Here is a 13,883-nt window from a genome sequence, read left to right on the forward strand (position 1 = left end):
ATAACTGACACTATCCTTTACCCCTTGTTTTATATTGTAAAACAGAGGACTGGAATTGAGAATATTTTCCTCATCAGACAAAACAATAATATTTCAAAAGTGAAGTTAAAAGCTAAATGACACTTTTCCCGAGGCACTCACTGGACATATAGGTAGGCGAGGGGGAAATCAACCTATATTTCCTACTGCCTTAAATGTCAGAAAGAGCACTAAAGAGGAAAAAAAAGCTGCAAGGGAGAAGGGGAGCCCCGAACCTAGATAGGCAGAAGCTGTAAACTATTTCCTTCCCTTAGTGCTACTGGTGACTGTGTGTGTGTGTGTGTGTGTGTGTGTGTGTGTGTGTGTGTGGCTGTATGGGTAGAATTCAACTTCTCTCAGTTCTTCCAGCCTTGAGTTAAATACTTTATGGAGAACTGGGGAGGGGCACTTTTAAATATTGGGACCAATTTAAATATTGGGAACATTGAGACTATGACATACATAGGAAAAACTGGAAGGAGTTAGACTTAGTGGCTAATTAGGCTCCACTGAGTAACAGTCTTAGATGCCCAAACAACTAAGCCACACAGGTCAGGGCTACCACTTTCTTTTTTTAAATCACTTTCATTCTGTTTGAATGACTTGGCTGCATTCTAAAAGCAGTCCCCATTTACAGCCATTTTAGGTTCCCTAGTCTTTTTCTTTTCCAGACTGAGGTGTCGTAAATATCCCTGTATGTTTGGCTAGATTATCATAGCACTGACATTTTAAATACCTAGGAGACTTGTAACACTATGATTCTCTCTTTTGTAGAATTCTGTGTGAGTCTGGCATATTTTGGACTCTAGGCAAAAAAATATTTAATGTTCCATGGGTGCTTTCAATAAGATCATGTCTATTAAAACACAGTTCAAGGGTCCTGATGACAGGATTATAATTCACACATAAAAAGAATAAAGAATTAAAAAGAGCTATGTCATTCAGTCTTCACTGTTCTAAAAAAAAATAGTAAGAACAAACATTAGCAGAGTGCTCCATGGCTCATTAGATTTTTGACAAATATTGATTTTTAAAAAGTGTTTGATTTAGTACTTAGCAGCATCATAAATTCATGAAATCTTAAAATGAAAAAAACCTTAAAATTCTAATTGAATCACCTTTCCAAAGTTGTAAATACTTTCTAAGACTTGCCCCATAATCATAAGTTGGATCAAAGGGAAAACACATTATATAACTAAACTTGTACAATAAATAGACAATCAAGCTCAAAGCAACAACAGTGCTGTCAGAAAGGAAGCAGATAGCTGATCAAATGGACCAGAATCTGGGACAAACCTGTAAGAGCTGGTGAACTCGTAATCCAGAATCCCATTTGCTATTATCACGCCGCTCTGCGCGTCAATCTGGAACACCTGTGCTTGTGTGCCCGCAAGAAGGGAATACTCAATGAGGCCACGTGACCCGCTGTCCAGGTCAGCAGCAAAAACCTGTAAGGAAGTAACTCTTGCATTAAAAAAGCGGTTAGGTCTGTTTTCCAGAGAAATGCATTATGACAGGATTACAGACTGTCAAATACATTTAAAAAACAACCATCAAAGCAACACTAACAAACTGCTGAAGCTTACATTTCACTTTACAATAAAGTGAATAATGGGTTAGGAAGCAAGTCTGTGTTCTCAGGCAAAGGATTTCCAGGTAACTTTCAGTAGAGTCTCATATGTTTAAAGCTACAGTTTTAGGCAAGAGGAAAATATAGTTGAAAAATATCTAATTTGCATGAATAGAAAGCTTCTAGCTCTGTGTGTGGATTCATGCTGGCCCCAGAAAAGGAATGATAGAGGAAACCTATACACAGTGAGTGGTAATCTGTCATTTGCTTTTTTATTTCTTGCTTAAAGTGTTGCCTGAAAAGGAATCCATATGTGGATTTTTTATATTACATTGAGAGTCTCTGTTTTAAAGAATCTTTAAATAGATGAAACAAAGCCTAGGTTTAGTGCTAACAAAATCCCCCCTGATCATTTAGGTGACAAATTATCAAAGTAGTGCTGAGGACGAAAGTTTTGCATCAGCCTCCAGGAAAGATATTGTTTAGTCTGCACTACATTTTGACCCCAAAACCATTAGTGAATTCAAAGTCTTGTTTATGAAAAAGATGGCAGATGAATTTAAAAATGTTTAAACTTATTTTTACTCTCTATGCCCATCGTCTTCTCACTCCTGGTTGATTGTACTGATGTCCTGGTGGGTTTTTGCTTCTACTTCTCAAACTATCAGCCTTCACACACTGCTGCTGGAGTTCTCGGGGGTCCCTGAGTGGCACAAGTTTGGGTGCCCAGGACATGTTCAGAAAGGCACACAGCCAGCTATTTGGTACAGCAAGACAGCAATATACACTTCCATTCAGAATCACCAGGAAGAGCAACTCCTCTGTATTTGGGCAGAAGAAAGTCTATCATGTCTCCAATGCCGTACAATGAAAAGGCCCTGATCGGAAATCGAACAGTGACCTCATGATTCATAAGTCAATGCTCAACCACTGAGCTATGCTGACCAGGCTGTGTCTTCTCTTTTCTCTCATGACATTAAATGCACACTTCATTATAACATTAATTATATGCATTTAAATCACATACTTACAGTTCTGATTTCCCCACTAAATTGTATGCATTTGTGAGTTTAATTTCTGTGCCCCTATAGAGTCTCTGCTAATGTTAGCAGAGTGCGCAGCTGGGCACAGATTGAACACTAAATAAACAGAGGAAGAAGAGTGAACTCAGAAACTCCAAATTCATCCACCAAACATTGGATGTGCCTTGAAAACATTTAAATTTTAACTTATGTGCTGGAAAAAGGCCTATTTTTGATGTACATTGATTCATGATAATACACACACACATGCACAAACATCTTTCTGTTACCTGTATGATAGGAGCATTGTGAAACTGGCCTTCAGGCACTGATACTTGGTAAATACTTTGCCCAAAGCGTGGGAAATTATCATTCACATCTTGTATCAAGACGACTACTTTGCTGTAGGCTCTATGCCCACTGCATTCAGCTAAAACGATGAGTTGTACTTCATTTCTGACTTCAAAATCAAGATACTTGGGTTCTTTCACAGTGAGGTCTCCTATTTTTATTCCCAGGGAGAAAACAAAATAAAAAAAGTTGATGTTGTAGTTTATTATTTTAAAAGTTCCAAATCATCTTTGCCTTATGTGCTCAAATGCTCATCTGGCCCTTTTTGAAGCCCCATGTTGGCTGGCCTCCCTCCTCCATTGACTGGGGGGGAGGGGAGGAGGGTGTCATTGTGAAAAAGGTTGAGAATATGCAGATGTTTGCAAGTTTCAAACATGTAGGAGGGAAATAACCTGTAAAATATCTGAACTCTTGAAGCTATCTCTTAAATCCTCTTTTCTCTCCATAATTGGTCCATCACCATGCCTGGGAAATCTACCTTCCAGATATTTCTTGTATCTACCTCCTCCATCCACTGGCATTTCCCATTTTGTCCTCTGAATTAAGCACTTAACAGAATCCTATATAATAAAACCCTACTATGCAAATCAACCAAATTGCAGAATGACCAGTCACTATTATGCCCACTGACCACCAGGGGCAGATGTTCAATGCAGGAGCTTCCCCGTGGTGGTCAGTGTGCTCTCACAGGGGGAGTGCCGCTCAACCAGAAGTGGTGAGCACAGCAGTGGTGGCAGCAGTGGTGGCAGGAGCCTCTCCCACCTCCACTGCAGGTGGGCAGTAAGGAGCAAGGGGTCCCAGACTGGAAGAGGGATGTCTGCCTGCAGGCTTAGGCCTGATTCCCCCCAGGCATTCATCCCAGACTGTGAGAGGGTGCAGGCTGGGCTGAGGGACACCTCCCCACAGTGCACGATTTTTGTGTACCAGGCCTCTAGTCCTATCTAATAAAGACAGAATATGCAAATTTTCCATCACTCTGCAACAAAGACAGTGACACCCACACCCAATAAGGAGCCAATTGATGCAACAAAGATGGTGATGGCTGGGCCAGGATGCAGACATTTTGCCCTGCCCTGACCACCCCAGGACTCTGGGCAGCACATGAGGAGCAGCCAGGGTAGGATGGGACACCTGCTATGAGGGGCAGGGATGGTAGGAGTGGAGGAAGCTACAGGAGAGCAGCAGGGCTGGAGTGAAGGCAGAAGGCAGCAGCCAGAACAAAGGCCCGGGTCTCAGGTGCCAGAGGGAAGCCGGTGCCTGCAGTCAGGGGAAAGAAGGCCTATTTTTTCACAAATCTTCATGCATTGGGCCTCTAGTTAAATAATAAAAAAAGACATTGTCATTGTCCTGTGTAAAATTATTCAATGACTGCCCATGGTGATTTTACATGGTAAAATTTCAGCATTTTTAACCTCCAAAGGACCTCTCCCACCTCAGAAATCTCATCATGCCCTTCTCCATTTGTCTCTGCTCTGGTCATAAAACCCATAAGTATTCTGTTCCTCAAATGCTCATTTCAGAGTTGCCATGTATGCTTTTCCATTTGCCTCAAACGGTCCCCAGTCCTGTACTTCCTCAGAGATCTTTCCAGACCACCCATCCCTGTACCATCACTGACAGCCCCCAATGGACCCTCACAAACACATGCTGTACTTCGTTCACTGCTTCAGTCTAGTTACTCCTCAGGATTTAGGGCTCTGCAAGGTGAGGAAGGCTACCTGCCTCTTACATCATCATATCCCCAATACCCAGCTTGAAGTCTGGCTTGCGGAAAACACCAGTAACATTTGTCACACCCTTGTATGAAAAGTATAACCAGGTTAGGGAAAGTAGCTCTGGGGGATTATGCCATGTTCAAGTTCCTCCCTCAAATTAGGAAAATTCCTCCCCTGATATAATTTCTTTCTTTGGTTTCTACTCTATCTTTTCCTCCCCCTTCAGCTGAATTGCTTACTGAATTTAATGTTATTATTTTTATTATGATGATTTACTTGGTTCTCACTGTCAGAGATTCCATTGAGTGGGGATTTGCTGAATGAGCATTGATTTGGAGTTCAGGGAACCTGAAACCAAGCCTAGATCCTGGACCTGGATGCTTAACTTAGGAAAATTACCTGGTTCCACCACCACTAATTCTATGGCCTGGAGTCAGTTACTCAGGTTCTCCAGAGCCGAGTCTCCCCTTCTGTAAAATGGGGATACGAGCAATGACTTCACAGGGTAGCTGTGAGAAGTCACACAGTGCATACTTAGAATGTTTCTGTGTAGTCAGATGGTATAGATCCCAGTGTTGTACCTACATCTCTCTTCCCCTTCATCACTAGATATAGATTTAATATCTTTACAAGGTCTGAATTCAGAAAGAAAATTAAGTAGCCTCAGACTGTTAGAAAAATTCTATCTCTAGTGAAACAGCCTGCTTCTGGAAGCCACAGTTCTTACTGCTCTCTCTAAACCCGTTTCCTAGGTAACCATCGAAACCCAAGAAATATGGTAACTTTGCTATTGAGTATTTTGGAGGGGATTTTATAGTTTCTATTCTGTTATTAAGAGAAATTAAACATTTATATTGTATATGAAGAACTCATTATATTACCAAATTTGAAATTTCATAAAATCACTTTCATTTATTATCATCAGATTTAATTACCAATTTAGATCGAAAGGCAAATTACTTTTATAAACCACAGTCTGATGTTACCAATACCTCTGACAAAATTTAGAGCAGCTTTAACTATGGCAGCTGGAGACTCATTAAGGTGCATTTTGATGAGCAGGGATTGAAGGAAGCTGGTCTTTAGAAAACTTCATGAAAGAAAGGAGGAGCCCCCACCCCCAAATGGCGGAGGAGCCCCAGTCTGAGGTGGGTGCAAAGGTCTCATCTGGAGCTCTGTCTCCACCGAGCAGGGCACTCAGCTTGCTATCATGTGCTGTTACCACTGGTAAAGGAGAAACACGATGGAAATGCAACACTAAATTGCCAGTGTCACTGAGTAGAAAGTGTGCCAATTACAGTGCAGATCAAAGTGGGGTTTTTAATAAAAGGCTTGTGTTTGGGCTTTGATAATTGGAATTTTGAACTTGGAATGGTTCTGCAGCTCTAATGCTTTCCTTGCTCGATTTTTTTTTTTTTTTGGCATAATAATTGGCATATGCTGTGGAAGTTATGCAAGTGGAAAAGACAATAACCAGTCTGTGAGATAATTCACGGCTGGCGCACCTACCAGATCCACATTTTGCCTTGGATGATACATGCATATTTTTCTCAGAGACAGCAAGGGTTTCTGTCACTGGTGAGATGAAAGTACTCCTGGGTTCTGTCTACTAGTAATAAGATGGGCAGGAGTCCATGTTTTCCTTAGAGGAAGGGCCTCATAACACCAAGTTCATGTTCATTCTCATATGTCTGAGTGCCAGTTACACAATAACTTGAGAATGAAACTGCAGGGATATTTTCCTTCTGATATATGTACATATATAGCTTTAGTCCAAGTTATAAAATACACATAAAAATGAGATTATGAGTCTTTAAATGCTAAGTGTTTGATAGCACACTCAGGTCACTTCGGTCAATTATAAATGGTGCACATGCATATTGTATATACAACCAGAGTGTGATAAATATTTATGCTATCCCCTAGCTTTTAAACTCTCTCCCATTAAAGCTATACCCTTGAAACATTGAAAGTTTGATCATTTTTGTTTTATGTCAATCTACCAAGTAATGAAATGAATACTACCATCTGTTATTGACATACACAATGTTAGTCAGCTCCCAAATTCCTGCTGGTTTGGACAGTGAGTAGTAGATGTTTTTAAGCTGAAGTGACAAGAAGTTTGGATATAAAAGTAAACCTTTGGTTTGTGACTATGGACACAGAGCAAACTCTGGCAAGGATGGACAGAAAATTCAGTGCCCACCAGAGAACCATCTAATCATAACTGATTTCGCCAATAACTAATAAAATGGTTTTCTCCCATTTTTACCATTCATCAAAGTGACCACAAAGTTTAATGATTATGTGACAAAAGTGGCATAAAAGATAAATTTAATATCACACTTAATGATTTTAAAAAATGTTTCCTGGCAGCAATATGATAAAAATATATATTGAAATGATCTTCATAATAAAAAAAAAAAACGAAAATGTTTGATAAATTGTGTGTGTGTGTGTGTGCATTGAAATGCATTACTGAGTTGATACAGCAGTAGGAAATCTTCAGAGCACAAAACAACAGACCACAAACTCATAGACACAGACAACAGTCTGGTAGTGGACAGAGGGGAGGGAGGTGATAGAAGGAGACCTGACTTGGGGTGGCAAAAATGCAATACATACAGATGATGTATTTATAGAACTGTATACCTGAAATCTACATAATTTTATTAAGCAATTCACCCCCATAAATTCAATAATAAATAAAATGCAGACCATAAGTAAATAAATAAAGTGCTTACCAGGAAGGTAAGCAAGCACTAAAATCCCATTTATGTTAAAAAAAATTTCTAACACAACTTCCTTCTTTGAGATTAATCTCTAATAGCTGCACAGGCTATAGAAAAACAAGGGAAAAAGCCTGAACTCACAAAAGGTGAAAAGTCTAATAGAAAAATCAGAAGGAAGCTATAAACCCAAAGGTCCAAATGAGTGATCAATGTTATATATATATATATATATATATATATATATATATATATATATATATATAAAGTGGATGCACAGAAACTTGCTTTTCTTGACTTCGTGTTGACTGGAAGGGAGAGGGAAAAAGTGTCTGCCAATACTTCATTGATAATGCTTCCAATGGCTCTTTACCCGTACTACCCTTTAACCAAACGATGGGGTGAAGAGATGAAGATTCTTAGCAGACTACCTCAGAAAGATCCTGACTAAAGGCTGTGTGGATCAAAAAGTCATACCACTACCCTGGACAAGAAAGCATTTACTTAAGAAATTACCCTTTCTCAATTCTTCCCATGTGCATGTATTACAAATTAAATAAGGCAGTTGTATGGTAATATAGAAATTATTTAAAACATATTTCTTGAGGGTTGACAACGAAGTTGTAGATACATATCTACTACATAGTTGTTAGTCAAAAAAGTATGTTTTAAATAATCAATTGGTATTCGTTTAAAACACAATAATGGTCTTGTTAAAGCTAAATTTAATGCATGCTATATTTGGAAGTAATTTCTTTACCACGATATAGAAACCTTTCCAGCTGTCCTTTCTTATTGCATCATTGACATTCAGTGGCAAATTAGAAGAATCTGATGATAATTCCCTAAGGCTAGACATGTGTGCTTATTTTCAATTCAATGTAAATATCAATGATCTTTCTACTATATCTCCAATTCTCCCACATAGATAAGTTAATTATGAATAGAAACCAATTTATCTAAAAAAAATTCAAAGAATAGGATAGGAGCCATCTAATTTGGAAATGTAAAGAATTCTTAGCAAGATCATGTGAACAAGTAAATAGTTCTTGATTTCCCACAATTTCTGATCTGCTACCATAAAAAATCCTTATTTACCTTTTAAATTATTTACCTATAACAATTTCTACCTTTCCAATTTTGTTTCCTTTGGAGAAGTATTTATTACTAATAACATTACATGATGCAGGAAATAAAGTTGTTATTGGGGAGAGAAGACCTACCTGAATTGGAGCACAGGGAAAAAATTCCATCTTCATTTCCACTAAAAATTGAGTATTTAATGCTATCTTGGATTGACTCAGAAGCAAAGGCTTTTACAGTCACGCTAGAAGTACCTATAAAATTGAGTTTAAAAAAAAAAGAATATTAGGAAAAGAAAATTTCAGGGAAAAACCAGAACAAACACTGGGTACTTATTATTTGCCTCCCATGTTTTCATGTGTTCATTCATTCAATGATTACTTATTGAGTGTCTTCAATAAGCCAATGTGATGCTAGTTGCTGGGGAGCTAGTGACAAGCAAAATAGAAAAGATCTCTATCCTTATGGTGGTTATTAACTGATGAGGACACAGATAACAAGCCAGAAAACAAATGTACAATCAAGGTATATTTCATATGTGCTAAGTTCCTTGGAAATAAATAAACAAGATTATATGGTAGAAAACACTTCTGCTGAGGGGGAGGCAGATACTCTTTTGGAGAGGCCTCAGAGGTGTGACCCTGTAGTTGACCCTTGAAGCATGAGAAGCCATAGAAAGAGCTGGAAGAAAAGGATTCCAGGAGAAGAACAGAAATTACAAAACCCTGGGCTGGAAAAGGGCTCTAATCAACTGAGAGATGCAAGTCAAAATGACAATGAGGTACCATCTTACACCTGTCAGAATAGTTATTATCAACAAATCAACAAAGGACAAGTGCTGGCGAGGATGTGGAGAAAAAGGAACCCTTATGCACCGCTGGTGGGAATGCAGACTGGTGCAACCACTGTGAAAAACAGTTTGGCGTTGCCTCAAAAAATTAAAAATGGAACTTCCAATTGACATAGTAATAATACCACTTGTAGGAAACAATACCCCAAGAAATCAGAAACACCAATCAGAAAGGACATTTGCACCCCTATGTTCATAGCGTCACGATTTATAATAGCTAAGATTTGGAAACAGCCTAAGTGCCCACCAGCAGATGAGTGGATTAAAAAACTGTGGTACATCTAAAATATACTACCCTGTTGTAAAAATGAAAGAACTCTTACCATTCGCAACAGCATGGATGGACATTATGCTAAGCGAAATAAGCCAGTCAGAGAAAAATAAATAGCAGATGATCTCAATCATTTGTGGAATATAATGAACAACATAAATTGATGAACAAAAGTAGATCCAGAGACAGAGAAGCATGGAACAGACCATCAAACCTCAGAGGGAAGGTGGGGGAGAGGTAAGAGATCAACCGAAGGATTTGTGTGCAGCATATAAGCATAACCCATGGACACAGACACTAGGGGGGTGAGGACCTGGGGCCTGGTGATGGCCAGGGAGAGGTCAACGGGGGGAAAAGGAGACATATGTAATGGTATATGTAACTTTAAACAATAAAGAATTAAAACACACAAAGATATATTATAGAAGTTCATGTCTTTGTACACAGTAAATGCTTAGTAAATATGGGGGGAAAGAAGTTATTAGAGAAGAAAGAGAGAGGAACTAAGGGAAGGAGGTGGTCATTAAATGGTCTAGCCTGAGAGTTTAGAAAAGTGCTTCTCTGCCTACCGAACACTTCTGAACAACAGCGATTATTTTTAAATCACTCAGTGCTGTAAAACCACATCTGATAATGGAAATTGCAATAGTTAAAAAACAACACCTATTCAAGATCTCTGCTGGACATCTTCATTCAATCTTACTCTGCAGGCCCAGGGAACAGGCTTGAAACCCCTCATGCTGGAGGTCATGGTAAAAATGACCTCTAAACTAAGCCAAATGGGTATATTCTATTGGGTCGGCAGCTAAGTAATTGCGGGTTTCACACATATATGGCTTCAGTTGAATTTTTAGGTTTGCAGACGTAGTAAAATGTAAAACACATTTTGTTATTTGATAGTTGGCTATTCAGCTGTTAATCAGTAAAAAAAGTTTTTTGACCTGTTTTGTAGTTTTCGTTTGGCGTTCGTTGAAAAATGGAAAATCAAAAGGAACATTTTCGTCATATTTTGCTTTTTTATTTCCGCAAAGGGAAAACGCATCGCAAGCTCATAAAAAGTTATGTGCTGTTTATGGTGACGAAGCCTTAAAAGAACGGCAGTGTCAAAATTGGTTTGCCAAATTTCGTTCTGGTGATTTTTCACTCAAAGATGAAAAACGCTCTGGTCGTCCAGTTGAAGTTGATGACGCCCTAATCAAAGCAATAATCAATTCAGACTGTCACAGAACAACACGTGAGATTGCAGAGAAGCTTCATGTATCACATACATGCATTGAAAATCACTTAAAACAACTTGGCTATGTTCAAAAACTCGATACATGGGTTCCTCACGAACTGAAAGAATCACAGTTAACGCAACGCATTAGCAGCTGCGATTTGCTAAAGAAACGTAATGAAAATGATCCATTTTTAAAACGACTGATAACTGGCGATGAAAAATGGGTTGTTTACAACAATATCAAGCGGAAAAGATCGTGGAGCAGGCCAGGTGAACCAACTCAAACAACATCAAAAGCTGATATTCATCAAAAGAAGGTTTTGTTATCAGTTTGGTGGGATTACAAAGGAATTGTCTACTTTGAACTCTTACCACCCAACCGAACGATCAATTCTGATGTCTACATTGAACAACTAACGGAATTAAACAATGCAGTTGAAGAAAAGCGGCCCGAATTGACAAATCGAAAAGGTGTTGTATTCCATCATGACAATGCAAGGCCACACACATCTTTGGTCACTCGGCAAAAATTAATGGAGCTTGGTTGGGATGTTTTGCCACATCCACCATATAGTCCTGACCTTGCACCATCTGATTACTTTTTGTTTCGATCTTTACAAAACTCCTTGAATGGTAAAAATTTCAATAATGATGATGATGTCAAATCGTACCTGATTCAGTTTTTTGCTAATAAAAACCTGAAGTTTTTTGAACGTGGGATTATGATGCTGCCTGAAAGATGGCAAAAGGTCATTGATCAAAATGGGCAATACATTACAGAATAAAGTTATTTAGTTCCATGAAAAAATTGTCTTTGATTTTCTTTAAAAAATCCGCAATTACTTAGTTGCCGACCCAATAGATACTAAAGTGTTTCATTAAAAAGAAAAGGAAGAAAAGCTGGAATGGACATGAACTTTTTAAATATATCTTTGTGTGTTTTAATTCCCCAGGAGCCTTTTCAACACTTAATATTAAAAAAATGCAATGAGTGCTATAAATATTAAAAGAAATAGTATGTGATATTGCCTGCAAAACTGAAAATTCAGTGATAAAGGTATAAATAGAATTTGTAATGGAGAAAGCATAGCAACACTAAGACTAGATCCATTATTCTCTTTAAAAACATTACGCTTAACATAAACTGTGACAAAGTTTAAAAATCTGATTTCCAAATTGTTGTTCTTTTCAAGGCAGTTATGAAATCATTTAGTGACAAAGTAAAGGATTTTAATCAATCATGGTGGAATCAAGTTACCACACACGTTGAGAACTCTTTCAAATTTTATTATAATCTGATGCTTATTTTGATACATTTCAGGGGACTGTTTTATAAATATAAGAATATCTTACAGTTTGGTAGGAATATGCCTTCACAGTAGGGCGGTATGTTTTATCTTCAGTGCTCACTCACAGTTCTGTGCTTCCTGATACAATTTATTTTTTTAAACACAGGAAATTCTATTTCAAGTAGTAGCTTGTCATCTATTCTTAAGAATGGCAGTCAGAAGAAAAACAGGCAAGATGTACAATCTTGCTGACGGCCTTTTCTTCACGGGTAGGATGCTTATTATATGCCCAATTACAAACGAAAACACAGAGATCACTTACATGTAAAAGAGCAAAGATGAGTACGGAATTGCAAATAAGAATCACACATGGCCTCTCCCATAAAGGGAACTGATCCTGGCTTTATTGCAAATAAAATGCTCATAATATCAATGAAATAGTATTTCTTTCAACAAAATACACTCAACCTAGATGTTAAGTCAGCAAAGAGTTGCAAATATTTATATACTTTCTCCCTCTGACAAAATTTACATCTGAGAGAGCCTGGAAAAAAAAAAAAAAAGGAAATAATTAAAGAGCCATGCATCCTTCTTGGTCTTGGCTTACTATGCAATTTTTTTTTAAACTTTAAAAAAATTTTTGATTTCAGAGAGGAAGGGAGAGGGAGTGATAGAAACATTAATGATGAGAATCATTGATCGGCTGCCTCCTGCACGTCCCATACCGGGGATTGAGCCCGCAACCCAGGCATATATATGCCCTTGACTGGAATCGAACCTGAGACCTTTCAGTATGCAGGCCAATGCTCTATCCACTGAGCCAAACCAGCTAGGGCTACACATTATTTTTATTGTTGACACTATACAGATGCCCTCATTGCCACCTCCTTAGCCTGCCACCAACTATGCACATTTTATTGTTAATTTTTTTAATGTTTTTATTGATTTCAGTTACAGAAAAGAAAAGGGAGAGAGAGACGGAAACATCAATGAGGGAGAGAATCACTGATCAGCTGGCTCCTCTATGTCCCCCACTGGGAATCGAGCCTGCAAGCTGGCATGTGTCCTGACAGGGAATCAAACCGTGACCTCCTGGTTTGTGAGTCAACACTCAACCATTGAGCCACACCAGCGGGGCACTATGCACATTTTAAATAAAAGTCTGTCTGTCTTCAGGCACCCAGAGGAAACTTACAACTAGTTCTCATTTCACATCAAGATAGAAATGGTAAAATATAAAAACCAACATGGTATCTTCAGTTTCTATGAGGTAAGTAAAACATAGAATTTATTTTTTTTATATTTTCATGCTTTTATGAATTTCACTTCATGTCTAACATTGCATTGAAAAGTATGATACATTTAATGTTCTTGGCTTTTTTCTTCTATTAATGCTAGATGACTATAAAAATCATAATCATAGAAACACTTAGGTAAAATAATTACGAAAACATTTTTTTATGAATTGTCCATGAGTGAATAATTCCAGAGTTTTATTTTTGGTATTTCTAAGCAATGCAAGCGTATTTTTAAATTGATGGTTAACTTGAGAGAAACAGATTTTTCAAACATTTCGATAATTTTGAATTATCTATTATCTTTTAAATGATGCATTTTGAGTTATGTAGTCCAGCCACCGAAATGTTAAACATATTTCAATCATTTAAGAAGGAAAGTTGGGAAGGACATTTAGCAAGATGCTTTAAGTTTGAAAGTTGTATTATTAACATTAAAGCTATGTTAATCAAGACAGTGTGGTATTGGGA

At 37.9% G+C, this 13,883-nt stretch overlaps 1 protein-coding gene across 1 annotated transcript in view; it reads right to left on the bottom strand.

The window, feature by feature from the left end:
• DCHS2 (dachsous cadherin-related 2) overlaps nucleotides 1-13,883 on the bottom strand; it is a 176,627-nt gene that overhangs the window by 15,042 nt on the left and 147,702 nt on the right. The window contains exons 14-16 of the mRNA XM_084883976.1: nucleotides 8,629-8,742; nucleotides 2,901-3,112; nucleotides 1,315-1,466 (exon numbers count right to left, since the gene is read on the bottom strand). Coding sequence (XP_084740102.1) covers nucleotides 1,315-1,466; nucleotides 2,901-3,112; nucleotides 8,629-8,742 — 478 coding nt within the window. The remainder of the gene's footprint in view (nucleotides 1-1,314; nucleotides 1,467-2,900; nucleotides 3,113-8,628; nucleotides 8,743-13,883) is intronic.

Source organism: Pipistrellus hanaki (genome assembly GCF_964339955.1).
Source record: "Pipistrellus hanaki genome assembly, chromosome: 5".
NCBI classification, from domain to species: domain Eukaryota; kingdom Metazoa; phylum Chordata; class Mammalia; order Chiroptera; family Vespertilionidae; genus Pipistrellus; species Pipistrellus hanaki.